Source organism: Lissotriton vulgaris, chromosome 7, assembly GCF_964263255.1.
Source record: "Lissotriton vulgaris chromosome 7, aLisVul1.2, whole genome shotgun sequence".
NCBI classification, from domain to species: Eukaryota; Metazoa; Chordata; class Amphibia; order Caudata; family Salamandridae; genus Lissotriton; species Lissotriton vulgaris.
In genome coordinates, this window is record NC_141695.1 from 1,690,950,200 (window position 1) to 1,690,975,486 (window position 25,287).

The following is a 25,287-nucleotide window of genomic DNA, read 5'->3' on the forward strand; positions in this document are numbered from 1 at the left end:
AATGCGATGTATAGAATCTATTACATGTAATTTACTTATATTTTATTAAAATATATTCATACATTTATGTTTCTAATCAAAACTTTGTTAAACATTTTATAGTCAAATAGTAAATATGTTTAAATTTCATATACATTTTTACAGTAACCTATATTTCAACTTTCAGCTACTTAAAATTATTTGCTTGAATGTTATTTATTATGGGTTTTTATTTTAAGTTAGTACCTCCAATATTTTCCATGGGAAGGTGTTGCAGTACCAGTGGTTGGCCGTGTCATTTGCTAGACTTACTTCATCCCTGCGCTGGAGTCATTTACTGCTGTTTTGGGTCCTTTTTTGCCTGTAGTAACTTTAGAAGGGCAGTTTATGAATAGCAGTCTGCCTACTCTTCCATGAATGGATGCATGTTCTTCCGTAAACACCTACTTACATCACCCTTAACCCCTCCCATTGATAGTAAATATTCCTCATTTCTCAGCCACTCCCCTCTATCCCTCCCACATTTAGGGGGTCATTATGATAGCGGATTTTCCGCATCCTCGGGGCCGGCGGAAGCCACCGCCGACCCAGAGGATGCGGAAAATCCGCAGTGGACTGACCAAAGACCCACCACCAGATTAGGATGGCTGGTGGGTCCTGGTTTCCGTCCGCAGCTTTTCCGCCACGGTCGGATTACAACCGCGGCGGAAAAGCTCTAATATGGTGACGGTGTCTTCCAGACACCGTCCACCATATTAGGATGGCCAGTAAAGTATGCTTTTCCGCGGCTGGTTTTCCGCCACGGAAAAGCATACGGAACTTCACTGCGGGGGCCCGTTGCGGGCCCCCTAGGTGAAGGGGGGGGTGGGGGGTGCACATGGGGGGTACCTATGGTACCCCCCTGCATTTGCATGCAGAAAGCGGCAGGCACCGCGCGGTGCCTGCCTCTTTCTGCATGCAAATGCAATGCGTGCATTTTTAACATTGCCGCGGGTGCAGCTTGAAGCCGCACCCGCTGCAATGTTAAAAATAGAGGATGTGACCGCCAGGGTGGCGGTCACATCCTAATTGCACAGGAGGGAACTCCGCATGCCATGCGGAGGTTCCCTCCTGCTCTGGGGTCGCGGACGGACGCAAGTCCGTCCGCGATCGTAATCGACCCCTTACTACTAAAACGTATACTTATGTGTGTGGAGACCTTGAAGTCAGTACGATGATGACCACACAGAAAAATGTGCGTCAGCGTAAACTCCTCAGGTACATTTTTTAATAGAATTTTGTTGTACGGTTCTAGTACTACAACATTTACGACAAAGTGCAGTTTGTAAATTGGCTCCTAAGATAGTTGGAAGTTGGGCAGATGTGAGTTTAGAGCCTTTTCAGAATTATATTTTTGTGTTTTTAATTGTATGCAAGTTGTTGGGTGCTTTGATTGTAGCAAACCATTTTCATGACCTTCACACCAGAGTAGAAGAGCTTTATAGTAGAGTAGGTTGCTACACAATATTAGTAACAAGGATGTTGTAGTTACAGGGTTCAGGTTGCTTATAATGAAATAGTGAAATTCCCAGACCACAACCTGTTAGTCTAAACCATAGGTAGTGCTAGGACAAAGGCGATGCCTGACTTGTATTTGCCCTCCCAACACAGAAGGGCTTTTTAAACGGTAGGCTTGTGAGCAAACCTTACCACTTCATTATATATTCTTTCATGAATATGTATGGGTACACTATTAAATGACTTTTATTCAAATGTGTAGCACAATGCCCCAACCTACCACTTTAAAGAAGACTTTATTCTTAGCTACAACAGCTAATCTTATCTCACATTTATCCTGCCCCAGTCTGAACAAGCACTGATAAATTGTCACTAGGTTTTGCATTGGCTGCCAACGTTTGGCTTTGCCATTGCTTGTGAACGAGGGTTGTTGTAAAACTGTCTTATGGAGATACTTTTGTGTGTAATTGCACATGGTGCAAGAACAAAATGCCAACACTCTGTATACTGCGGTGGGCTGGACGAAAATGTGAATGACAAACTAACAGACAAATCGATGAAGAAAGCTGTCTGGAAGCCCCAATAATTAAGTAGATTTTGTGTATAATTTTATTAAAATCTAAAGAGCTTGATTCACACCGAATCTGAAATGTTTGTATCACTCCCCCTCGACCGTAATTAGTTCAGGGAAAAGTATGTTCTAAATGGTGAGCATGTTTAGAGCCGAATTCACAAAAGTCTTTGTGCATCTATATATCAACCAAAACGCATGATTATGGTCCAACTTAGATATGCAGAAAAAGGTAATTGTATTGATATCTAATGCCTCATTCTGATTTAGGGTTGTTAAATTTATGAACAGAAATTACAAACATGTATTGTCGATGCATCTCCAAAATCCAGTTCACGAAATGGCTTGCCAATGACCAGCACTGTTACAGAAAACAAGTTCAGTGTCATAAAAGTTGTTCCTTTTTAGTATGAAATCTTAGTTCTTGTGCGAGAATCTAGGATGAATAGAGTTTTTAGAACAGTGATGTATAGTACATTAAGGCTTAGATTTACTATTGCGTAATGCTAGTGCTCATGTGAAGCATTCTGGTGCAAATGGCAACACAAACCAAATTTCATACACAAAAGGATTTTTTTGTGGTGAAAGTTGATGCCACAGCTCATTCGGATGGGTGCGTTATGGGTAGAACAGAGCAAACACCGCTATGATTCCACGCAAAGCAAAATCGATTACACTAGTGCGCCCGGCATAGGATTGAACCCCAGCATTAGTTAAAAGCAGGCGCAAGCAATTGGCAAGGTGAATAACACATGATATTTCCAGTCGTGTAATGTATATTTTTTGTGAATTTTGACATTTTCATGGCTTACCCTTGGGTAGTTGTATGAACATAGAACTTTATACTGGAGGTTATGCTCAAGTGCACATTTCAATCAAGACACCACTTGCTCACATTTGGGTCGTAGCGTAATGCTAAGTGCATTTATGTGCATCTAAAATAACCTTCAGACATTGTTACATACTATCTGATACACTTTAATACACAGCTAAAACAACTACACACATTAGAACAGTGTAGCATGCCTTCTGATTCCAACTAATGCTTATCTAAAATATCCTACACACATTAGAACATTGTAACATGCCTTCTGATACAAACTAATGCACATCTAAAATATCCTACACACATTAGAACATTGTAACATGCCTTCTGATACAAACTAATGCACATCTAAAATATCCTACACACATTAGAACAGTGTAGCATGCCTTCTGATACAAACTAATGCTAATCTAAAATATCCTACACACATTAGAACATTGTAACATGCCTTCTGATACAAACTAATGCACATCGAAAACAACTACACACATTAGAACATTGTAGCATGCCTTCTGATACAAACGAATGCACTTCTAAAATAACCTACACACATTAGAAAATTGCAACATGATTTCTGATACAACATCATTGGCTGCAGCACAGATTTCCAGCTTTGGGTGTCTACCTATGGAGATTTAGGACTGGTGCGAACACGTCAATATGTATAATCTTTTACCACAAATGATGCTTTATTTCCCTTTGGCAGGCAGGTACCATAATGTTACCATGTTAAAATATTATGACTGAAATAAATCAAAAATGAAACAGCTAGACGAGCAAAGAAAGATGGCACATCAGACCTCAGAGATTTTTTTTTTAATTAAAGCCTGTCAAAAAATAATTTCTGCACTTTTTGCCATTGACTTTCACCATGGATTTCCATGTGTTCCTTATCTAGCCATTCATTCAGAAATATATGTCCTTGTTGATTATGGCTTCCAGAGGAAACCATGATATTCAATTTGTGTTTTCACACTGCTGTTTTCAGGGCATTGAATAACTGGGGTTTGAAACTGGTGTCTGCATGTATTTCACCAAGTATCCCTTGTTTCTCTGTAGATCTAAGGCAGGGCCACTGGAATCATATGGCATGAGAGAACCAAATTATGCAGCAGGGTGACTAATTTATATGGCAAGAAAGCACTAATTTAGAGGCATAACCCATCACATTTTGCCATAGTATTTTGTCATTTAAACACTGTCTGGGAAAATGTTTACTTATTAGTACCAGTTTAACGCCCAAATACATCAATAAGCAACTGAATGAGGACAAGTCAACCTTTCAGAAGGAATACTTGTCGCATTGGTTTTAGGGACTTTTGATCCATTTGAGCTAGAAATACGTTTTTTAGTTAAAATATGCAGATTATGCAATAGATGATGTATAGTGTTGCAAATGCAGTAAATCCATAACTGTGCGGAAACACGCCACAGCCGCAGTATAGCATGATTCCAGTGTGCCTCGAGTAACCGAGGCAGGGCAAGATGGATGCAAATCCAGCGGTACCAACCAATGGCTCCTCCCTTTCATCTGCAGATGTGTGTGTCTGTCTCTTGGTGACAATCATTTCCAGAGTGAGGCTGCCAACAAGGTGTCTCTTCCGGAATGGGCCTTGATGTGGGACGGAAGTTGAGGAAGGGTAGCTGAATGCCTGATAGGTTTATTTTTTTCTGAACTATATTGCTGATGCGAGTAGTGGTGGTGGAGGGGTAGAAGGGCAGGATGCTAGGTGTTCATATTTTAAAAATGTATATGAATGAGAAGGACAAGAAGCATTCTACTGGAATGTGTGGGTGTAGGACCAAGGATCCAGGGAACTAGGGGGCATATGATCAAGGGGGTTTATCTCCGCTTTTTTGGCTTTAAAAGCCAAGAAAGCGGAGATAAAATTATCTCCCTATTACCTAGCTGTCGCTAACACCAGTTAGAGACAGCTAGTAGGAGATAGCGACCATCTTGGGCCCCGCTTTGCATGTCAGTGATATTTATCACTAATGACATGCAAAGTGGGCGTGCCAAGATGTTAGCGACTGGAAACAGTCGCTAACATCGCTATCTCCTATTACCAACTTTTGGAGATATTCGCGCTAAGTGCGAATATCTCCAAAAGCTAACACCTGCCCCTGAGCAGTTTTTAGCCATGTTATCCAATGGTAGGTGGATAACATGGCTAAGAGCATTAGCTCGGTAATGCATGAATATCGCTGACTTTTCAGCGATATTCATGCATTTCGGCCGATTTTTATCGCTTAGGAGATAAACCTTGATAATAGCAAGGTTCCTAAGCGATAAAAATCGCCGCAGCTCGGCGATAAAAATATCGCCGCTAAACCAACAAAGCGATAATTATCGCTAGTTGTTGGCAATATGCCCCTCTGTATGAGGCCTGGGGTTAAGGGTTGTTTGGAGGGAAAGGGAAACTATGTTCTGCAGGTCTCCCGCTTGGCTGTTTTCTCACTTCACAGCAGATGATGGAATCAACAAACATAATGAGATTCTCACTGGGTTCATACATAACTGGGGCTCCCATTTTCATGGTATTTTTTATTTTTTTATTTCCGTCTGTATTTATCCATGCTATTTTTGAGTGATCTCATCCATATTTATTTTATGAATAAATGAAGTTGAAACTTATACATTATCACATTTATTTAAAGGATAAACACGCTCTCATACTTGACTGTGGAGCATTAGCGTTCTACGTATTCAAATATAAAAACAACTTACACCCACATTTTTGCATTATATCACAAACATATTTTAATATATGCAGTCATTTAGGGAAATCTCATACTGTTTTGAACTCCCCATGCAGTCAATCTGCAGAGCTGTTGTCATGGAATTCATGATTGACAGTTGGGAAAGTCGAGTACAAGAAGCACAATTTCCTGTATTTTTCCACTTTTAAAAATAAATACAGACAGGAAATACACTTTTTGCTGGCAGATTGTATCAGTAAACATCAGTGAAAACGGAAAACTGGGAACCTTATGTACAACACACGATTCGACTTATGATAGCTGTTAATAACTACGAAATGTAGGGACCCAACCTCTTGGTTGTAAATAGCTTGACAGACAACTTGAACTTCACTATAGTTATAGATAGCGTCACTTGGAACATATCAGTTAAAATGAATTGCGTTGTTACACGCTACCCTTTTTTAATTCTTTTCAATTTTTTGTTATCCCACGATTTCTGATGTAGTTCCATGGAAGAGAATTTTATTTTAAGAAAGCCATCATGAGTATGATTCCCCAGATATTGAGAATCTCAACTGTTTGAGTTATCCATAATTGGTAAAAATGCAGTGTTATATGCTATTTATTACATCACTGAGTGAATGGAGGTGAAGGGCCATAAATGTTGATAGGTAGAGCCTTGAGTGGTTTTGATGCTCATCCCATTTATCAACAGTGGTAATAAATAGCCTTGGAGAACTGCATATCTGGTTAATGCATGTTGTTTTGTTGTGCTTATTGCTGAAGAAAACAATGTACAATGCGAAAGTGACCTGAGTGGAATCACTTTCACATTTCTTAGCATGCATTCTGACCCCCATATTCAAGTCACATATGTTGCCTTCCAACTGGGTCTAAAATGTGCATATCTATGGATGTATTTTTATAGTTACCAGTGCTTAATTTGTAAAAGAAAGAGTGCAGGTGCCGAAGCTTTGCTCAGAAGCCCGTGGTAGGTTCAATTAAAAGTCAGTGCACTGAATACTAACACTACATAGTTTTAAATCCAACTCAAGCCTTTTTATTCCACTACCAGATGCTCCCTGCCCCTTTCTATCTCTCTTTTTGGCTCCTGCTTTTTCACATTGGGATAGTTTTGCCTTCCTTCTCTTTCTTTGTCTTTCCTATAATGCGTGTTTTTCCATCTCTTGCTCTCTGGAAATATCAGATGCGGAAAAATAAGCACTGGTCCCCAAAAATAAGGGCCGGTGTCCCCCACCGGCAGCCATCTGCGCAAATTAAGCACTGATAGTTTCCCTAAATCATGCAAAGTCAATCGGCATCACCTGTGCCACATTGTACAACAATTTATAGTGCCAAATAGTACAACAATTTAGAGACTTGAGAGGCGAGTGTATTGAGGCATCCACAAAAAGGTCAGCAGATGGCTCATCCTCCCACCTCTCAGTTTCCCCAACCCTTGAAAAGCTGATGTACTCATTGGTTCCTGACAGCAGAGCTCCAGCTGGCTCTGCCAATAGAAACTATTTATCAATTCTCCAACAGCCACAGGGCCAGCTGCATTGCGGTGCAGGCAGGCCCGCCCTGTTTATATTGACACTATTGATGCTACACTGACATCAAGCACGTGAAAGGCCTGGCAGCTATGAACAGGAAAAGGGAACAATGACCCACCCAATGCTCTGGAAGATAACTTCTAGCATGTCAGGGACATTTAGGGGCTTATCTACAACCCCCTTGCGGTGCCGGTTCATCACTTTTTATCACATAAAACGTGACGCACCGGGGACTCAAGGGGCTTGCAAATTTGCCCTTAAATTTTTTGATGTGCAAGAACAAATCCCACTGTGGAGGTTTATTTCTGCTACTCATAAAATGCTGACCACACTGACATGCCAAGGTAATCCTGTGGCACTGCATTTTCGCTAGACTCAATTCTGAGAAATGTCCTTGCCGCAGTGATGAAGAAATTTAAACATGGTAACTGGCATCTGCTGGGTGAGTGAACAAATAGACCCTGCTTCATCAGTTACGGGAGAACTCGGTATGGAGGGTTAAGAGACCTCTTATGCCCTAGGATGTTTACACCCACTGTTTATTCTGTCAACACCCATGCAACAATAGCTCACATAGGTTGCCTCGTGCTTTCTACACAGTAAATCTGCTCCACTCATACCCAAGAAAGAAAAAATACTTTCCCTCTTTCCAATGAACCCTGTGAAGTGGAGTCCGCTGTCTGTTTTTGGAGACGGTGGGTCTGGTGTAAGGACTTTTCAGTGTTAAAGGATTCTTTTTGACATTTGCTGCAGGGACTAATGTGTGCTCTCCCCTCGTTTCCAGTAAGGGCAAAGCGTGCCGAGATGCCCTGTGCAGCTGCTGCGGTGGAGATACTAGGTACCATGGGAGACGTTGCCTGGACTAACCCTGCACTGCACGTGCTGACTTCCCATTACTCCTGCCTCCTCCCTGTACTCCTACCATCCATGCCCTTCTCTGCTCAGTAGAGGTGACAGGCAGCTAGAATTCTGGTCCAATTGGGGGGCTAGTGGTGGCCTGTAATGTCAAAGGAATTATTTGGTAAAATTCCAGGTGTACAAAGAGCCTCATCCAACATTTTCAAGTCACTGAAATCCATGTTGTTTCCACATAAAAGGAAAAACACAATGGGCCCGATTCACAGAACTAACTTAAGACAAAATCCTAAACTTACTACCATTTTCGTATTCACAGAACGCACTTACTCATTTTGGTATTCATAGAAGACGGGAAACATCCTTTACACCTCGGATGTTTCAACGCAGTGCTGTTACGATGCGTCCTTTACAACGCAAGTCGTAACCACGACTTGCGCTGGAGGGCGCTACAGGATTAAGAATAGTATATTTACAATTCCAACACCTTCCCTAGTGTCCACGGGGACTGGTGTTAGAATAGTAAATTATACTATTCTCGATCCGCGCCCCCAGCGCAAGTCGTTGTCACGACTTGCGTTGTAAAAGCCGCGTTGTAACAGCACGCGTTGTGACGGTACGCGTCGTAACGTCATACATCCATAGAAGACACTTACTCATTTCGGTATTCACAGAAGTTAGGAGTCCTAACTTTAGGACTCCTAAATGCCTTCTGTGAATACCGAAAGTCTTAAAATTAGGATTTTTCTCAGTTTAGTAGTAGTAAAGTTGAGAAAAATCCTAATTTTAAGACTTTCGGTATTCACAGAAGGCATTTAGGAGTCCTAAAGTTAGGACTACTAACTTCTGTGAATACTGAAATGAGTAAGTGCCTTCTGTGAATATCAAAATGAGTAAGCGCCTTCTGTGAATACCAAAATGGTAGTAAGTTTAAGATTTTGTCTTAAATTAGTTCTGTGAATCGGGCCCTTATAGACCAAAAAGGAAAAAATCTCTTTTATTGAAAGGAATTTTCAATATTTCAGATTTTTAAGAATATGTGCACTTCACTACAGTGTTATTACACCGCCATACATTTCTGAAGTTATAAACTTCATTTAGGTCTGGCTGAATGAATCACGACTAGCTTAGAACACTTCATTACAGCTCATTCATTCTCTGTCATGGCCTCAAAGCACTTGAATGTAGTCTGTCATTTCTGTTTAACCTACGACTTGCTCGCCAATGAGGTCTTGCATATTTCTTCCTACTGATCTGATGTTTAAAGGGCTCCACTTAACCCCACACACTGACTTCCAGCAGTGGCCGGTGCTGGAAAGCTTGGAAGAGCGGGGCAGGTCGCTGCGGGGGGTGATGTCGACAGACTACGAAATAGGAGTTATTTATTTATTTGATTTGCCTTATTCGGTCATCTGTCCACATATCCCCTGCAGCGCCCCACCCCGACCCACCATCCCACCGCGCTTACCTACACTGGCTTCTGCTGCTGACATTCTACACTTCAATGTACACACAGTAGTTTTCACACCACTGTTCTTGGGCCTTTTATTACTACATCTTATGCATATAAATTATGCCTGACCTTTTTTTGCCTCATTGTTTAATGGGGTACTCACCTTTTGCCATACAATGGCTAAATAGAGTTGCGTGAAGTCTCCCCCATGCCCCTACGAGTGGAGTGCTAAACCTATAAACATATATATTTCAGTGCTCTTCATTCATGTTAATGCCTCATACCACTGCAGCCATACATTTCACTACATCTTCCTTTCTTCCATTCATTACAACAAAATCCATTGCTACAGAATTCCCTCCACGTGTTTAAAATGCCAATTACTCAAAAATTTAATTGGACTCAGTCTCATGCCTGTGCGCTGTAAGCTTCAATGATGTCTCATTTATTTATGCATCCCTACACATCCACATGAAATGTGCCTTCCTCATTTCTGCATTGCTGTTCCTAAGTATTTCAGGGAAACACCTATATTGTTAATTTCATGTAGGGGTGAGCGGAATGCTTCATTTAGGGCCCGATGTAGGTAATCCCAGATTACCGATTCTTAAATACCGAATTCTTAAATACCGAATCATACCCATTCGGTATTTAAAGAACAGGCAAATGGGATGTAGGTATTTTTACAGAAAAAATTACCGAATCGGTAAGTTTCGGTAATTACCGAATCGGTAAATACCGATTCAGTAATTGCCATTCATTCCTATGGGCCTGAAGGCCCATAGGAATGAATGCCAATTACCGAATCGGTATTTACCGATTCGGTAAAAGGGGGAAACATTGAAGGGTGGCAGGGTGTCACTTTGACACCCTGTTGCACCCCTCAATTGTGTATGGGAGCACATGGTGCATACATACATGCCCTAAGGGCATGTATGTCTGCAACATGGCACTGTCGGAAAAGCAAAAAAAATGCTTTTTTCAAGGTTTTCATTATTTACCACCAACTTGTAGTTGGTGGTAAATAACGAATCCTTAACTGAGGAATACACTAACTTGAGTGCTTCCTACATCCTGGATTCGGTATTTTACCAAATTGGTATGTTAAGAATTCAGTATTTTACTGAATCCTTCAATTACTGATTCGGTAAAATACCGAATCCTTAAAAAATGCCACCTACATCTGGAAAGCCTAATACCGGTCGATAACGGCCGAAATTTGGTAATTTCGGCCGTTACCAACCGGTATTGGGCGACCTACATCGGGCCCTTAGTCTGCAGAATTTTGATCACTCCACGTTACTCTTTAGCGCAGAGTGTTGGCCAAATTCCACCAATCACCTAGTGGCAGTATTTTTCTTCTGTGCGGCTCCAGAAAATGCCAGCTGGCAAGCGTGACCAAGATTTGGCATCCACAACTCGATTTTCTAATGCAGGCAGTCGCAAGCAGTTGCGGTTAGAGGGCTGCCGCTTGAGTACATTTGGTGCTGCTTGAGTAGATTTTGTACTCGAGGGGCAGCAAAATCAACTTGACTGGCTCCACACTCTTGCGTAATGCATGGTGCCATTCATGCTGATTTCTTAGTGCTGTTCGTGCAAGCACCGCTCAATTGCAGCACCAACTGCATATTTTCTTCCTGTTGGTGGAACTCCACAGAATCTCACAGAGTTTTTATGTAACTTTGCAGAATTCCACAGAGTGAAAGTCCATGAGTTACATCTGCCCCTAGTTTCACGCAAATCAACTATACCTCATTTTATTCTAATCCACTATCCCATGCGCTTTATTAGATTTTCTCTCTCTTTGCTACACCACCAGCTCATGCACTTTATTGCAGTTCTTCTCTTCTTTCTTCACACTTTTATGTGCTTTATTGGAGCTTCTCTCTCCTTTATACACCCCTAGCTCATGCATTTTGTTGGAGTTTCTGTTATTAGCGTTACCACAGAGCTCAATACATTCTACCACACACTCTACGTCTCTTGAAAGAAAACCATATCTAAGTATTTCATTACATACTGCCTGGGCTCAATGATGGACACGATAATGCAAACCTCAAAACATCTGGGCTGACATTCAAACACAGGTGTCATTTCAAGAAAAGGCCAATTTGGCCATTAAAAGTGAATTATGATCCTTCCTGAAAATGATGGGCAGCTGAATGATTTTCCAAAGAAGTCGAATTTGCTTTCCTAGTCACCTCTACTAGGCATGGAAGCTGGCTAAGAACTAACCCTTCATCTCTTATAACTAATCAAAATCAGTTTTTGTTTCTCAAAACAAATGCATACAGGTATTGAATAACTTGGGCCAGTGCAATTAGTTTTGTCAGACGATGTAAATATATGTAGAAGAGCCAAAGTGGGTATTAGGAAAGTGAAGAGGTGCTAGGAATGTGTGAATGTCCCACTGAGTGTGAAAATGTGCTACGCTACAGGTTTGCTGTTATGTCTAGCTCAGTATTTCATCTGGGAAAATACATTTCTACTTGAAGGAAGTCAAATTAAAGGCTTGAGAAAGGTTATGTGTGAGTGTTTGGGATACTAAGCCAATTGGGGAAGGAGGAACTCATGTAAAGATATCTGAGGGTTCTACCTGATGCTATTAGGGTGGACAATTCCAAATACACTGTGGAAACCCATACTTAACTACATTCAGGTAGGTCAAGTCTAAGGACATTGTAGTGGGCATAGCTCAATGTTAGTAAAGGTGGAGTCTGAGGAAAAAAGGGGTTAGGTCAGAAGCTGTCCTAACATAATGGCCTATGAAATAAAGGTAGGTCATCTGAAATGAGGGAAACATCCGTTACAACGCGGATGTTTCAACGCGGTGCTGTTACGATGCGTCCGTAACAACGCAAGTCGTTACCACGACTTGCACTGGAGGGCGCTAGAAGATTAAAAATAGTAAATTTACTATTCCAACACCTTCCCTAGTGTCCACGGGGACTGGTGTTAGAATAGTAAATTATACTATTCAATATCCGCGCCCCCAACGCAAGTCGTGGTAACGACTTGCGTTGTAAGGGACGCGTTGTAACAGCACGCGTTGTGACGGTACGCGTTGTACCGTCACCCATCCCTGAAATGATATTGAGTGAGAAGAAATCTATGGGTATTGGCATAGGTCAACTTTAAACACATTGGACTGAGGTGCCTCTTTGAAGACAGAAGAGGGTCATGTTGAACAACATTTCAGTAGTTACTGTCTGAGGATACTAGGGCTGGCCATACCTAAAACAGTGCAATGGGTCATGTATAAATATATTGAGACAGAAGAAGTTAATAAAGCGGGAGGATTTATAAAAGTGACTAATCCTCAACACTATTGCCCTTTGACACGCTCTGGAATGCTGATACATCTCCATATGGATGGAGGTATTACTGTACCTGTGACAATGTCAGATGGGGAAAAGGAGGACATTGGGAGCCTTATAAATGAATGTTTTTTTCGGAGAAAACCCTTGAAAAAAGCACATTAAAACATATCATTCTTAGTACAAATATCTAGTAATGAATATTGAAATGCATTGCCATCTCTAAATGCATTCCCTAATAAAAATAGACATATTTTACAGAATATGAATGTGTTAACATCTACATAGTAATTCATAAAACCCTTTTTCTCTAACATGACTTCAAAGTTTTCCCTCATCCTGTTGACTGGCATTGAGGTTCTTTAGTATTACTAAGTGCATTATTGTAAACCTCATGAATTTAAAAGTCAGTGCATAATACTGTCAATCAAATTAATTTTTGTAGCATGACCAGAATCCAAGTCTTCTTCTGGGGAATTAGTTCTTTCACTAAATAATGAAATACTCTGCTCGTAAGCAAAAGAAAGTAGGAACCGGGAAAAACAAAAGCTTTAGCGAAACAGAGTATGATTTTTCCCTACTTTTGGTAAATTATATCATTGAAAGCATTCTGAAGTCCAGCTTCATAAAAAGTTAACTTAGGTTTTTTGGTTCAAACTAGCTCAATTACCGGTCACTTTACGAAGTACCCTTACGGAAACAAACATTTTCAACAAGGTTTTACCTCATAGCTATCCTCATACTTTATCCACCTTATTTCAAGTGATCATATGAAGCTGTAACCAGAAAACAGAATGACAAAGGTTACATTGCATCAAGTGTACCTAGTAAATCCAGAGCAGATGCTTCCATTTAGGTGTGTCCATGAGTTCAGATGGGTCATTCCAATAAAGATCTTAAGCTAGGAGCTCTACATTCTGGGCCAATATCGCAAGGGTTTTAGCCCAGGTTTAGAAGTACTGTGCCATGCCCCAGATCGGTATATGGAGGAAGTGTAGGTGCAGCGAGAAGGCGTTCAAAAAGCCATTAAAAAAATTCCTTCTCAAAAGTTGTTAATTGAATATATATACATGCATCTGTTTCTCAACTCCACATACCTAAAAACACAAACATCAAAATACACTACGGATCAAAACAAGGAAGCTGATATATTATTTACACGAAACATGCAAATACCTCAGTCCTTCAGTAATAAAACATGTATTGTGGCCTTTGTTATTTATGTGCAGCATGCAAATATGTCAGTCCTTCATCAGTAAAACATGTATTGTGGCATTTGAATATTAGAATTTTACAGCATTATATGAAGAATAGTTTAGGAGTTTTCTAAACAATAGATTGCATAACAATTCACTAAAGTGTGCACAGTTCTTTGCAAATGAGCACAAAATACATAGGAACTACTTTAAGAGTCTTACTCTCCAGTTTTAGATTAACATCTTCATCATGTGGGATGTATTTTCTCGCCATCTAGATGGAAGGTCGATATGGGTAATGTAGTATCTTGAGGCAGATTAAAAAGTTCACAAAATTCCAGTGCAGAGCAGTCCTTATGTGCTTAATGCTTCTGTCTCGTAAGTTCCTGGGCATGCATACTGTGCACAAATGGAAGCCTCTTCACTCCCACAAGTGGAAGATGTATAAACGCTATGTATACGATCAAGACACTTTGATTTGAATAAGTGTATAAATTATTCTATATTAGTGTCAAGAAAGAATTTAGGATAACCCTTACAGGTTATGTTTAAGTATAGACAGACATGGATAAATATATTCCAGAAAATAGTGTGTAATCAATTATTGCACTGTTAAGGACTTCCAAAGTTACCTGTTCTAAGTTATCTTTTTCTAATTTTTGCAAACTCTTGAATTATCATTTTATAACTTCTTGTCATACAATCACCTCCCCATTTATTTTGCACAAGTATCAAATGTTTTAATAGAGTTATCTACTTTATCCATCATTAATAATTGTCATTTAAATTTATGTAGCTTTGAATGTAGATTATTAGAATAATACAATAGTGCATACATCCTATTGAAAATTAATGATGATGGATAAAATAAAGATTTTGTTTCAATACAATAGTGCATACATCCTATTGAAAATTAATGATGATCGATAAAATAAAGATTTTGTTTCCCATTATAAAACAGAGTAGGCCAGCGGGGAGGTGGGGTAGCAATTATTGTCAGGGACTACCTCCCAATCAGGACCACACCGATACCATCCACATGTTGCGAAGCCCTACTATTTAGTATTAAGCTCACACCCCTCTTCAATTTTAAAGGCGTACTGGTATACCGCCCACCTGGAGCACGTGCCCCATTTTTATTCAGCCTAGGGTCTATATTGGAATCCATAGCCCTTGAAGATCACTTTGCAGTGTTAGGCGATTTTAATTTCCACCTTGAATCAAGTAGTGACACAGACACTGCATGCCTCTTAGCGGACATGGAAACACTAGGTCTGTATCAACGTATTTCTGCCCCTACCCATGACGCTGGTCACACTCTTGACGGCATTTTTACTAATATTGAGTCGCTACATATTGCAGATGTCCTCCCCCTGGCATGGACCGATCACCACGCCATTTTAAGTCATTTAGCTATCCCCGATGCCTCTAAGAGGAGGGCTGTTATCAATAGCCCCAAACAGGTGAGAGCATGGAAGGACATAAAGGCGGGGACATTGAACACATTCCTGGCTAGAACATCGTCATTGCTGTCAGATGACCCCACCGTTGCCATAAATCAGTTCAATACCTGGATCAATCAGGCCACACTTGAGCTAGCGCCCGTAAAATCTATCTCCCAGAATCGAGCCTCCCCCAGTGCTCCCTGGTTCTCGGATGAACTCAAAAAACAGAAACAATTAAATAAACAAAGAGAAAGACTTTGGCGGAAGCGCTATGACCCAGAAAGTAAATCATTATATAAAGACTCACTTGCCCGGTACAAACAGATGATCGCAGAGGCGAAAAGAGCCTATTATGCCGCACAAATTGAGACTGCCAAAAACCCGTGCAAAGAGTTATTCGACATCACTAAACGCTTGTCGGGTGGCACGCACGACCTCACACCACCTCCCTCACAACATCTTTGCGACGCCTTATCTGATTTTTTCTTCAAAAAAGTTAACGACATCTATCAGGCTTTTTCTCTAAACACGGACTCTACACCACTATCCTTGTCCTCCACCTCACGGGATAACACACTGACCCGCTTTGTCGAGCTCACTATGGATCAGACAAGGAGTATTATTTCAAGAATCAAATCAGGTTCTGCATTAGACCCGTGTCCGCTCAAAGTTCTTATGCCAGTTATGGACACGTTGATACCGGTTATAACTCATGTTTGCAACACTATGTTTAGCTCCGGAATTTTCCCGGCTTCTCTGAAACATACGTTGGTCAAACCCCTCTTAAAGAAAGCTAATTTGAATAAAGATGACCTGAAAAACTATCGTCCGATAGCCAGTCTTCCTTTCCTGGCTAAGGTAATAGAAAAAGCCATGAATCAGCAACTGTCGGAATTTGTGGAGCAGCACCAGTTGCCCGACAACACCCAGTTCGGATTCCGCAAATGTCATGGCACGGAAACTGCCCTTCTAAAGGCTGCGGATGACATCAGAGCCATACGAGACCAGGAGGGGACAGCACTCCTGGTACTGCTGGATCTTTCGGCGGCCTTCGACACGGTCGACCACAAGATCTTAGTCGACCGTGTCGAACGACTGGGGGTCCAGAAAACTGCTCTGGACCTGCTTGTATCGTTTCTGGCCAATAGATCACAAGCAGTATCTCTAGGACCCTACCAATCATCGAAGGTGTCTCTGCCGTGTGGGGTCCCTCAAGGCTCATCCCTGAGTCCGACACTATTTAATATCTACGTGTCGGACCTTGCAAATGTCATCAAAGCATTTGGGATGAGCCTGACCTGACCTCCTACGCCGATGACACCCAATTGGTACTGGCTATCAAAGGGGACGGGGGGGAAGTGGCCAATCGATTCACGAGAGGAATGATGGCAATAGGTGACTGGATGGCCACGAATTGTCTGAAACTCAATTCAGAAAAAACTGAAGTGGTCATCTTCGGTCACCTCTCCCCGGGCTGGTCACCTGTCTGGTGGCCACCATCTTTCGGTCCCCCGCCGAGTCCAGCTAGCAAAGTGAGAAATCTAGGCGTCATCTTCGATGCTGGCCTCAATTTTATGGCACATGCGAATAAAACTGCGGCTTCAGCTCATATGAAATTGAGAATGATTAGGAAAATACTACCTTTCCTACCGAACACGGCCGGGAAAACACTGGTCAGCTCACTAGTCCTGTCCTCCTTGGACTATTGTAACGCTCTATTCTTAAATGCCCAAGTCCGAGTGACAAATAAGATGCAGTCAATCCAAAATGCAGCCGCACGAATGCTGGCTGGGATCCCCAAGTTCGCACCAGTTACAAACATCATTAGGGATCTCCATTGGCTCCCGATACGCAGCCGTATCAAATTCAAATCGCTGTGTATTGTTTACAAGTCACTCAATAATCAAGGTCCCCACTTTCTCAAACAGAATCTTCTCCATCATGTCCCAACCCGATCTCTTCGTTCCTCTATTCAGAACTTCTTGGCTGTGCCTCGCACTAGAACAGTCACCTGGGGCGACAGGCGTTTCCTGGTTGCCGCCCCTAGACTCTGGAACACCCTTCCTGCACATATCCGGGCAAGTCCCTCCCTGTTCACATTCCTCAAACAGCTAAAGACGTGGTTATTTGACCAATAGCCTTGTATATCTTCTTTACCCCAGTTGCTGATCCATCCCTTAATTAGCGCCGAGACGCCCACGGGTATTCGCCGCGCTCTACAAATGTTAATAAATAAATAAATAAATAAATAAATGTACAATAACTAGGATGGTGATTTCTCTGAAATAAGGAATACATGAAAAACTTGAAAAGTTGTACGAATAGTTACACAGTCATGCCCTGGAACTGTTGTCTCAGAATGTTCTTGTGTTAAAGTGATTCATCATAGATAGACCAAGAAGAGTGGATGCCGCCATCAGGACAGTTTATTGTGGCCACAGATTGTGCCTGCTTTTTGAGAATTAAGTCAAATACATTTGTTGGAAAGAAGGAGATATAAACATTGTGCTAGGAATTTTTTTTTGCTTTGTGGATAGTTAGCCATGCAACATTCTCACCGAAGAGATAGCAATGCCACCTTTCATCATAGCATTGAAGTCCATGCAGAGTGAGATCTTTAATGACGATAATAGTTATTGGTACTACATTTAGGTACAAATGAATGGAAAGGATGCTAAATGAAATATAAATAACCATGTTTTAGACATTGGAAGGCAGTGAGTAATTTTGAGAATATACGCCCCCAAGGGTGTCATTATTTGTTATTTACCTGCCGGTGGATCTGCACTAGAATCCCCAGATTCTAACATATGGAGGAGACTTTGACTCAATGGACATTTAGTATACAACCAGTGTTTCTATAGGCACTGCTCATGACACAACAACAATGATCAAATGTAATAAGTTGGAGAGGCTTGGCGAAGCATTGCTCTTCCATTGTCATTGCTCAAAACCTACGGCTGCAAACATAATAACATTTTGAATATGCTTCTGCTATTCCTGTCCCTTCCAATTGCATGCATGTAAAGCTTACACTCTTGCTATGTGCAGCATCAATGGGACAGACTCTGGTGAGATAGCAAGTCATGTGTCTGAAAGCTACCTGTTTCATTTATTTGAAAAACCTGGAAATCTCAGTCCTTCTTTCTTAAAGATCACAAACAGTTTATGTTGCAAAATAGCATTGATGTTTTTAGCATTAGCTTTTTGCACCTTTCCATTTTACCATTTCTTTAGGTCTTACAAATTATACTGTGGGGCAAATGCCAGCTTGGGTGGTATAATATGTAAGGAGTGATGTGATGGTGAATGCTCTAATGGTGGATTGCTTTTTTTTCTTGCATGACCTGTCCAGTCAAAGGAGAATGTTTTCCCTGCCTCCTGGAATGTCTGGATGCATGCCTGACTGCAATGATCTCACTTCCTTCCTTCACACTTCCTTTTTCTTCCTCCTCTCTGAGGGCATGGGTTGCTTCCCTCCTCCTCCTTCAATGGCCCTTCCAAATTTGCATTGAATTGCATGCCTCCAGTAGGGCATTGCATATGATGAAGGAGAAGGTCTGGTATTTTCTGTGGAGAGGAAGTTGTAATGGATATATATTCATTCCAAGATAGGTAGTGACAATTTTAAGATCCGCTACCACTACAATTTTCAACAGTGGTCCCTTTTGACAAACTGAGCACAACTCTGGTGATTAAAGAAGAAGCCAGTGATTAGTATTAAGGGGCAGTATAGATGTGACAAAATTCATTAGTAGGGGAAGGCAAAATTTACAAAGGTTTTCAGCTTTTACCACACATGCTTCCTATTAGAAGTCTGTGCATTATTCAAGTCATGCTTGGGTGATGGTCTGCATGAACATTTTGCAGAAGGTATAACCTCGCACACAAAAAGGATGTGTAACAGCAACTGAATATATATTTTCATATAGGTTCTAGAATGCTGCATTGAAAGTTGCTTTTGCACCACATCCAGCCATGGCATACATCCAGTTTCACAGTTGCAAAAGGCATTTTTTGCTTGAATTGAGTCTTTCGCCACAGTCAATAACACAATGATGTACACACAATGGAAGAGAAATCACTTGAAATTACCTAATAACTGAAATTTCTACAAGATTACACTTAGCCAAGCCATTAGGCTGTTGCTGCTGAGGTTGCAGGCCTCTGCCATAAAGATGAGCGCAGCCAACTTCATAGGATATATGAAGCCAGTTATTGTGTCTCAAATCCATATCATCCCTAGAGGAAATTTAACCTGCTGTCTCCCCCTCCATCCCCATGTCATGACCACTGGTTAGATGGTCCCGCCATTAAGTGTACGAGCAAGTCTTGTGACTGATACCTGAACACTAAAGTGCGGATGCTTGTCTTCCACTCAAAGGAAATCTTAAGAGGAATCCCAGGAAAATTCAATTGAAAAGGACAAATAGAGTTCAATAAGATAAAAGTTATGAAGACCGAGGATTGTGCAAACCATAGTAGATACTCATGACCATGTCAGGGGAACACAAATTATGGACACCGGGTCTGATGTCCCATTTGCTACATCAGTGACTCGCTATTTATCCATACCTTCATAATTCAAATCTACTTTCCTTCTAATTCCTTACATTGAATTTGCTCATACGTCTCTTTATTTCAGGTGAAGTATAGAATGAGAGCTACTTAAGATGGTAATAGGTTTCCTTGAGTGGTCCTTTCTCAAAAGATAACTTAACCTCTATAGGTCATACCTTGTGCTTTGCATCAAATTTAAAGTAACTCCTGCTGGGAATGCGGTTTATCTGCAATATTGTGACATCTTACTCAAGTGGATGTGATTGCAGAAAGAGGCGAACCGAATATTCATTTGTTATCTGATATATGAAAAGTTGATGTAGTATAATGTAAATATGTTCACGATGAACTTCCAATTGACATTGATAACACATCATTTTAGAGGTGAAAAGATACACAGGTATTAAAAATAATAATTTGTTCTCAAAATCTCCTCCACGAGTTTTAGAGCCTGATTATGACTCTGGCAGTGTGGGAGCAGGCCGTCGTGCCAGCACCCTGCTCCCGCAACACCGAAGTCGTCCACCGCCTACCTGCCAGATTACGAATCATTTTGTGGTCTAGTGGGTGGGCGGTGTGGGGGTAGTGCACTTCTAAGGCTCATATATGAGTCTTTGAACTGCAGCACCGAAGGTGCAGCAAAGCAAGTTATCGCACAGCATGGACTGTGCAGTCCATGCCGTGCCGGTACTGCGGCACATGCACACAGGGGTCATACTATGTGCCCCATGCATAGGGGCACCTTGCTTTCCTGACCACCACAGTTGTCATGGCAGAATCCCCGCCAGGAAAAGTGTGGAGGTCAGGAAAGTCATAATACGCTTGGTGGTGCAGTAGCGACACCGCCAGCTTATTGCTGCCCCAGACCGCAGCTCTACCGCTAAGGTATCGTGGATCCGCAGCAGTCCTTTGGAAGTTCGACCACCGTAGTCGTAATATGGTGGTCAGACGACTGGTGCAGGGTCCTTGACCGCCACCGCACTTCCATGGCCTGTTAAGGCTCTTACATTCTTATGATCAGTTATTATCAAAGGGTTAGTTAGGGTCAGTGAAGTTTAAATTGTAGTTATCCCATGTTTTGTGGTCAACAGTAAGGGTAAAACACAGCTGTGACACCTCTTGCTTGCTTTACTTCTCCTCATCTGGCTTGGATGATTATTTTTACAGTTGACCTCCTGCTCCAGCAATCTGTGTGCAGCTTTCAGATCACAGGTTTAAGTATTAGTTAGTTAATTTAAGTCTTTTTTTCCATTTCAAGGTTGACTGAAAGACTACCATTGAGTTTATATACAATAAGCCCTAATCTGTAAGTAACAATCAGCTATTCACTTGGGTCTTCATTATATGAGCCACACAAACATCAATACACTATACAATATGCGATACTGTGCATTGTGGTGATTTGCGGTTGCACCATTGCTACGTGTTTCTGAGTTTCAGAACTTGGAAGGGTGGATAACATGTTACTTGCATTCCCTCCCATGCCCCCATCCTTAGGTACACAATCCCAGATTTGCACACGGGGCTGCGGCCCACAAAATAGTGCAGGCAAACACCTGCAGTGGGGCAATTAGTGCTTGAGTTATAATGTGATTCAGGGGCAGATGGGAGTTTGATCCAGAATTGGAATTTGTGCAGGGAATAGACTGAGAATCTTTCTGGTTTATGCAATATGAATGCTGAATACTTTTACTATTTCAACATTAACAGCAAGAATAGGAGTCTCATCTAAGTCACAGATCTTCTAAGCAGTCTAAATGTTGCCTCAAATTTTCTATCAATTTTTGCTTTTTACATATTGACATTAATACTGGTGACAGTATTTATTAATACATTGTTGGAAAATCACGTCTAAATTCACCATTTTAACATATGCAGAGACCAACAATACAAACAAAGTTAGACCATTCTCTTAATGATATCTCATATTAAAGGTCCCAGCTTTAATTGAAAACTCTCTGGTCCTTCTAATCGGATCACAATACATCATACAGCTAGTCTCTGAATTCTGCTACTATTCTGTTAAGGTGTCATCCTCTTGCTTGGTATCGCCATGGTCGCGCTTCTGTTTTCACTGAAATACTGTTTTGGTCTGACCCGCTAGGGAAATGACTCTCTTTTCTTTCTCTGGACAGTCAGAAGGTCAGTTTGAAGGAGCGTGTCTTTTCCAGCCCCCGGGGCATGGGTGCCAAAGGGAAGGGCTCTCCTCAGGCGCAAGCCCAGGGCATGCGCCGATCTCCCAGCATGGAGCAAAATCCAGACGACAGCCCCAGCAAAGTACCCAAGAGTTGGAGCTTTGGAGACCGCAGTCGCACGCGGCAGGCATTCCGGATCAAGGGAGCAGCATCCCGGCAAAACTCTGAGGGTGAGCGATGGGGAAGCAGAGAACATTTGCACAAGTGTGAATCTGACTCTTTGTGTAGTTTCCTAAGTATTTTCCTTTCTTTTGTGAGTGTGTATGTTTTTGTCTGCAGGTCTGAGTGTTTAAAGTGTGAGCATCAAGGTGAATTGGCTCTGAGCAAGGGAAATTTCTTAAACGTGTGGGACTCCATTTGTGGCACAACTTGAGTTTAAACTCTGAGTGTTTGTGGATCCAGTTTGAAGAGCTCTCAATGGTGAAGGGTTATGATAAATTTATGTTGTTAATGGTGAGTGAGGTCTAAAGGTGTGCATGTTATTTGGGTGTGTGCACACTATTCTGAGTGTGTTGCGCTATGGTTTTGGGGGATTCTATGTAATCCCTATTCAATTCTGAGCTTCATGTAATGAGTTTGGACTCACTAATGTGTGAAGATGCAGAATTGCAGTGTGTGGGGTCTCTACAAGTAATAGGAGTGTGTATGAGGATGTGTTTATAAAGCACACTTTAATTCTCACTATTATAGCTACTGAGGATGCATAAGATAGAAACTCTTTAGCTCCCTTTATTTCTAGTGTGAGGCAAAGTGACAGTCACTAGGGCCAGTGGGTAGGCCCCCCATGCTGTCCACTCCTATGAATTGCAACCCTAACAATTCCAGAGCTTTTGCAATGTCACAACATCCTGTGCATCCAGGCGACCACCTTTCTGCATTCTTCTCCAACCTGACTTTTCCGGGTGTCGTTCCCGGAGAGTGAATGTCAGGTTCCTCCCTCTACAGCACTTTCCCTGTTTCTCCATCTCCTGTGCATTCCCTGCAGTGCACTGCCATATGCATCTTCTATGTCTATCGTACATGGTGTCTCCTTCCGCACCTCCCCTTCCTGTCTGTCTTTTGTACCTCCACATACTTGGTTTCCATTTCTCCACCTGTCCTGCTAGTCCCCTTTACAGCATACCTCACATGGTTGGTCTATTTTTTTAATTTTCCAAGACCATTGTACCAATCTAAGTTTGTCTTCAAGATAATGTAGCTGAAGATCAGTAATGCCACTAACTGATAGCATACCTCTATGGTAAATAAATACATGTATAGTTAAGTGCCTTTTTAAGATAGCTGTTGTTCAGGTAAGTGTTTGTTGGTTGCTTGATCTCTATGTTTAAGGCCACCAGCCATGGATCTTTTGACCACCTGCATCCCCTTTGTACTTTAGTCTTCCGGTTGTTGATCAGCGCACACTCTTTCCAGAATCTAATGTGATCCACCAGTTGATCTCTTGTCTAGCTGTCTTCTGGACTTACTCACGTAGCCACAGGAGGGCCTGCTTCTTAATGTTTCATTTGTTAGCATTTATAAAGTGCATCATTGCAGCCTAATAAGTGTTATAAGAGTTAAGCAAAAAAACAAAATACGCATTCAAAATGGCTTCAATAGAGACCATCTAAATACCTATGCATTTCGCAACTTTAAAAATGAGTATTACACTTATGTAAAGCCATTCCAACAAATGCATATTTACAAAAGAATTACCATCTTTTAAGAATTGGTAAAATCATGACATGGCCCATGCTATAACTTTTGATTAGTCACACTACATTGGCTGGTCAGCACACTGTCAGCTGAATATTAAGGGTTTATTCAGATATTAATAAAGAATTATTCATTTTCATTATATGTTTTTCTACAGTTTCAATCATATCTATTTTATTTCTATATATATCAATATCATATTTCAACCCGTCAGATGATGGGCGAGAAATGTATATATCTAATAACACTACAATTAAATGCGGATCTTCCTCACTCAGGCAATAGAGTACGGTTTCTTAAGAATGCCTAAACCCATGCTTATTAAATGGTGGTCTCAGGAAATACCTAAGCTCCACTAACAGTACTGGGCATCAACATTATGTTAGTGTAAGTGACTCAAGCTTAAAAAAACACATTGTCAACAGCAAAAATCTAATTCACCATTATTCCAACTAGTGTAACTATTCTATAATGGAAGGAGTAAAACCTGGCGTGAGAAGGGCGATTGAAATTATATATATATTTAGCTATCGTTTATGACATCTCTGTTGGCAAGTGGCAATGATTAACCATGAACTCTGTTTATCTTTTAGTGAAGTCAGTTCTTCCTTAAAGGAAAACAGTCATCTCTGCTTAGCAGATCACCTCTGTAGTTGATTTAAAGATCATGGCTTCTGTCATGAAGAGCTGAGTATAACATTGATTAGAGCTTTGCTTAGCTTATCTTTCCAAACAATATAGGATGGAATCGAAGGAGCCTCTTTAGATATCTCCTTCCAAAGCCATCACTCTAGTGTTACCTAGAGCTCATAATATAGCCTTATAGCCCACCGTAGCGGGCTATTCCGGCTATTAAAGGCCCGCTGCAGCGTTAAAGGCCCGAGCCGAAGGCGAGGGACTTTAACAAGGCAGCAGGACTTTAATAGCTGGTATAGCCCTGCTACGAAGGGCTATTAGGCTATTAGAACATTCTGCCTCTAGAGGGCAGAATGTTACAACACATAAAACAAAAGCTTCAGGGAGCGCAAGGGGATTGAAATTCCCTCAGGTTCCCTGAAGCCTTTGTTCACAGCCAGAGCTGTGAACAAAGAAACATGTGAATGTTGGAGCTTCGAGCTCCTACCAGCCATTATAAGCCCAGAGCACTCCATTGTTTTCAATGGAGCTACCAACATTCCAATGTTCTAATGGACTTTAATGGAGACAATCATAAATCTGGCTTCAAAGGCCCTTTCTGGTTTCTGAAGAGAGAACTCCATGCAATCTTGCACTAGCTTCTGACCCACCAAATGCTGGGCTATAGGGACGGAATTGCTTGCTCTCTGCTAGCCAGGGGCCTTCCAAGAGGTGAGCTGGAGGACAGTAAAAGGAAGGGAATCCCAGAAGCTCAGGACTAGCGCCACAAAACTATAGGCGCTCTAGACTTACATATGTATAAG

The 25,287-nt window shown here is 41.4% G+C and overlaps 1 protein-coding gene across 3 annotated transcripts in view; it reads left to right on the forward strand.

The window, feature by feature from the left end:
* KCNQ2 (potassium voltage-gated channel subfamily Q member 2) overlaps positions 1–25,287 on the forward strand; it is a 326,236-nt gene that overhangs the window by 267,092 nt on the left and 33,857 nt on the right. For all 3 annotated transcript variants that reach the window (XM_086932812.1, XM_086932813.1, XM_086932814.1), the window contains one exon: positions 22,094–22,323. In XM_086932812.1, the coding sequence (XP_086788938.1) occupies positions 22,094–22,323 (230 nt within the window). The remainder of the gene's footprint in view (positions 1–22,093; positions 22,324–25,287) is intronic.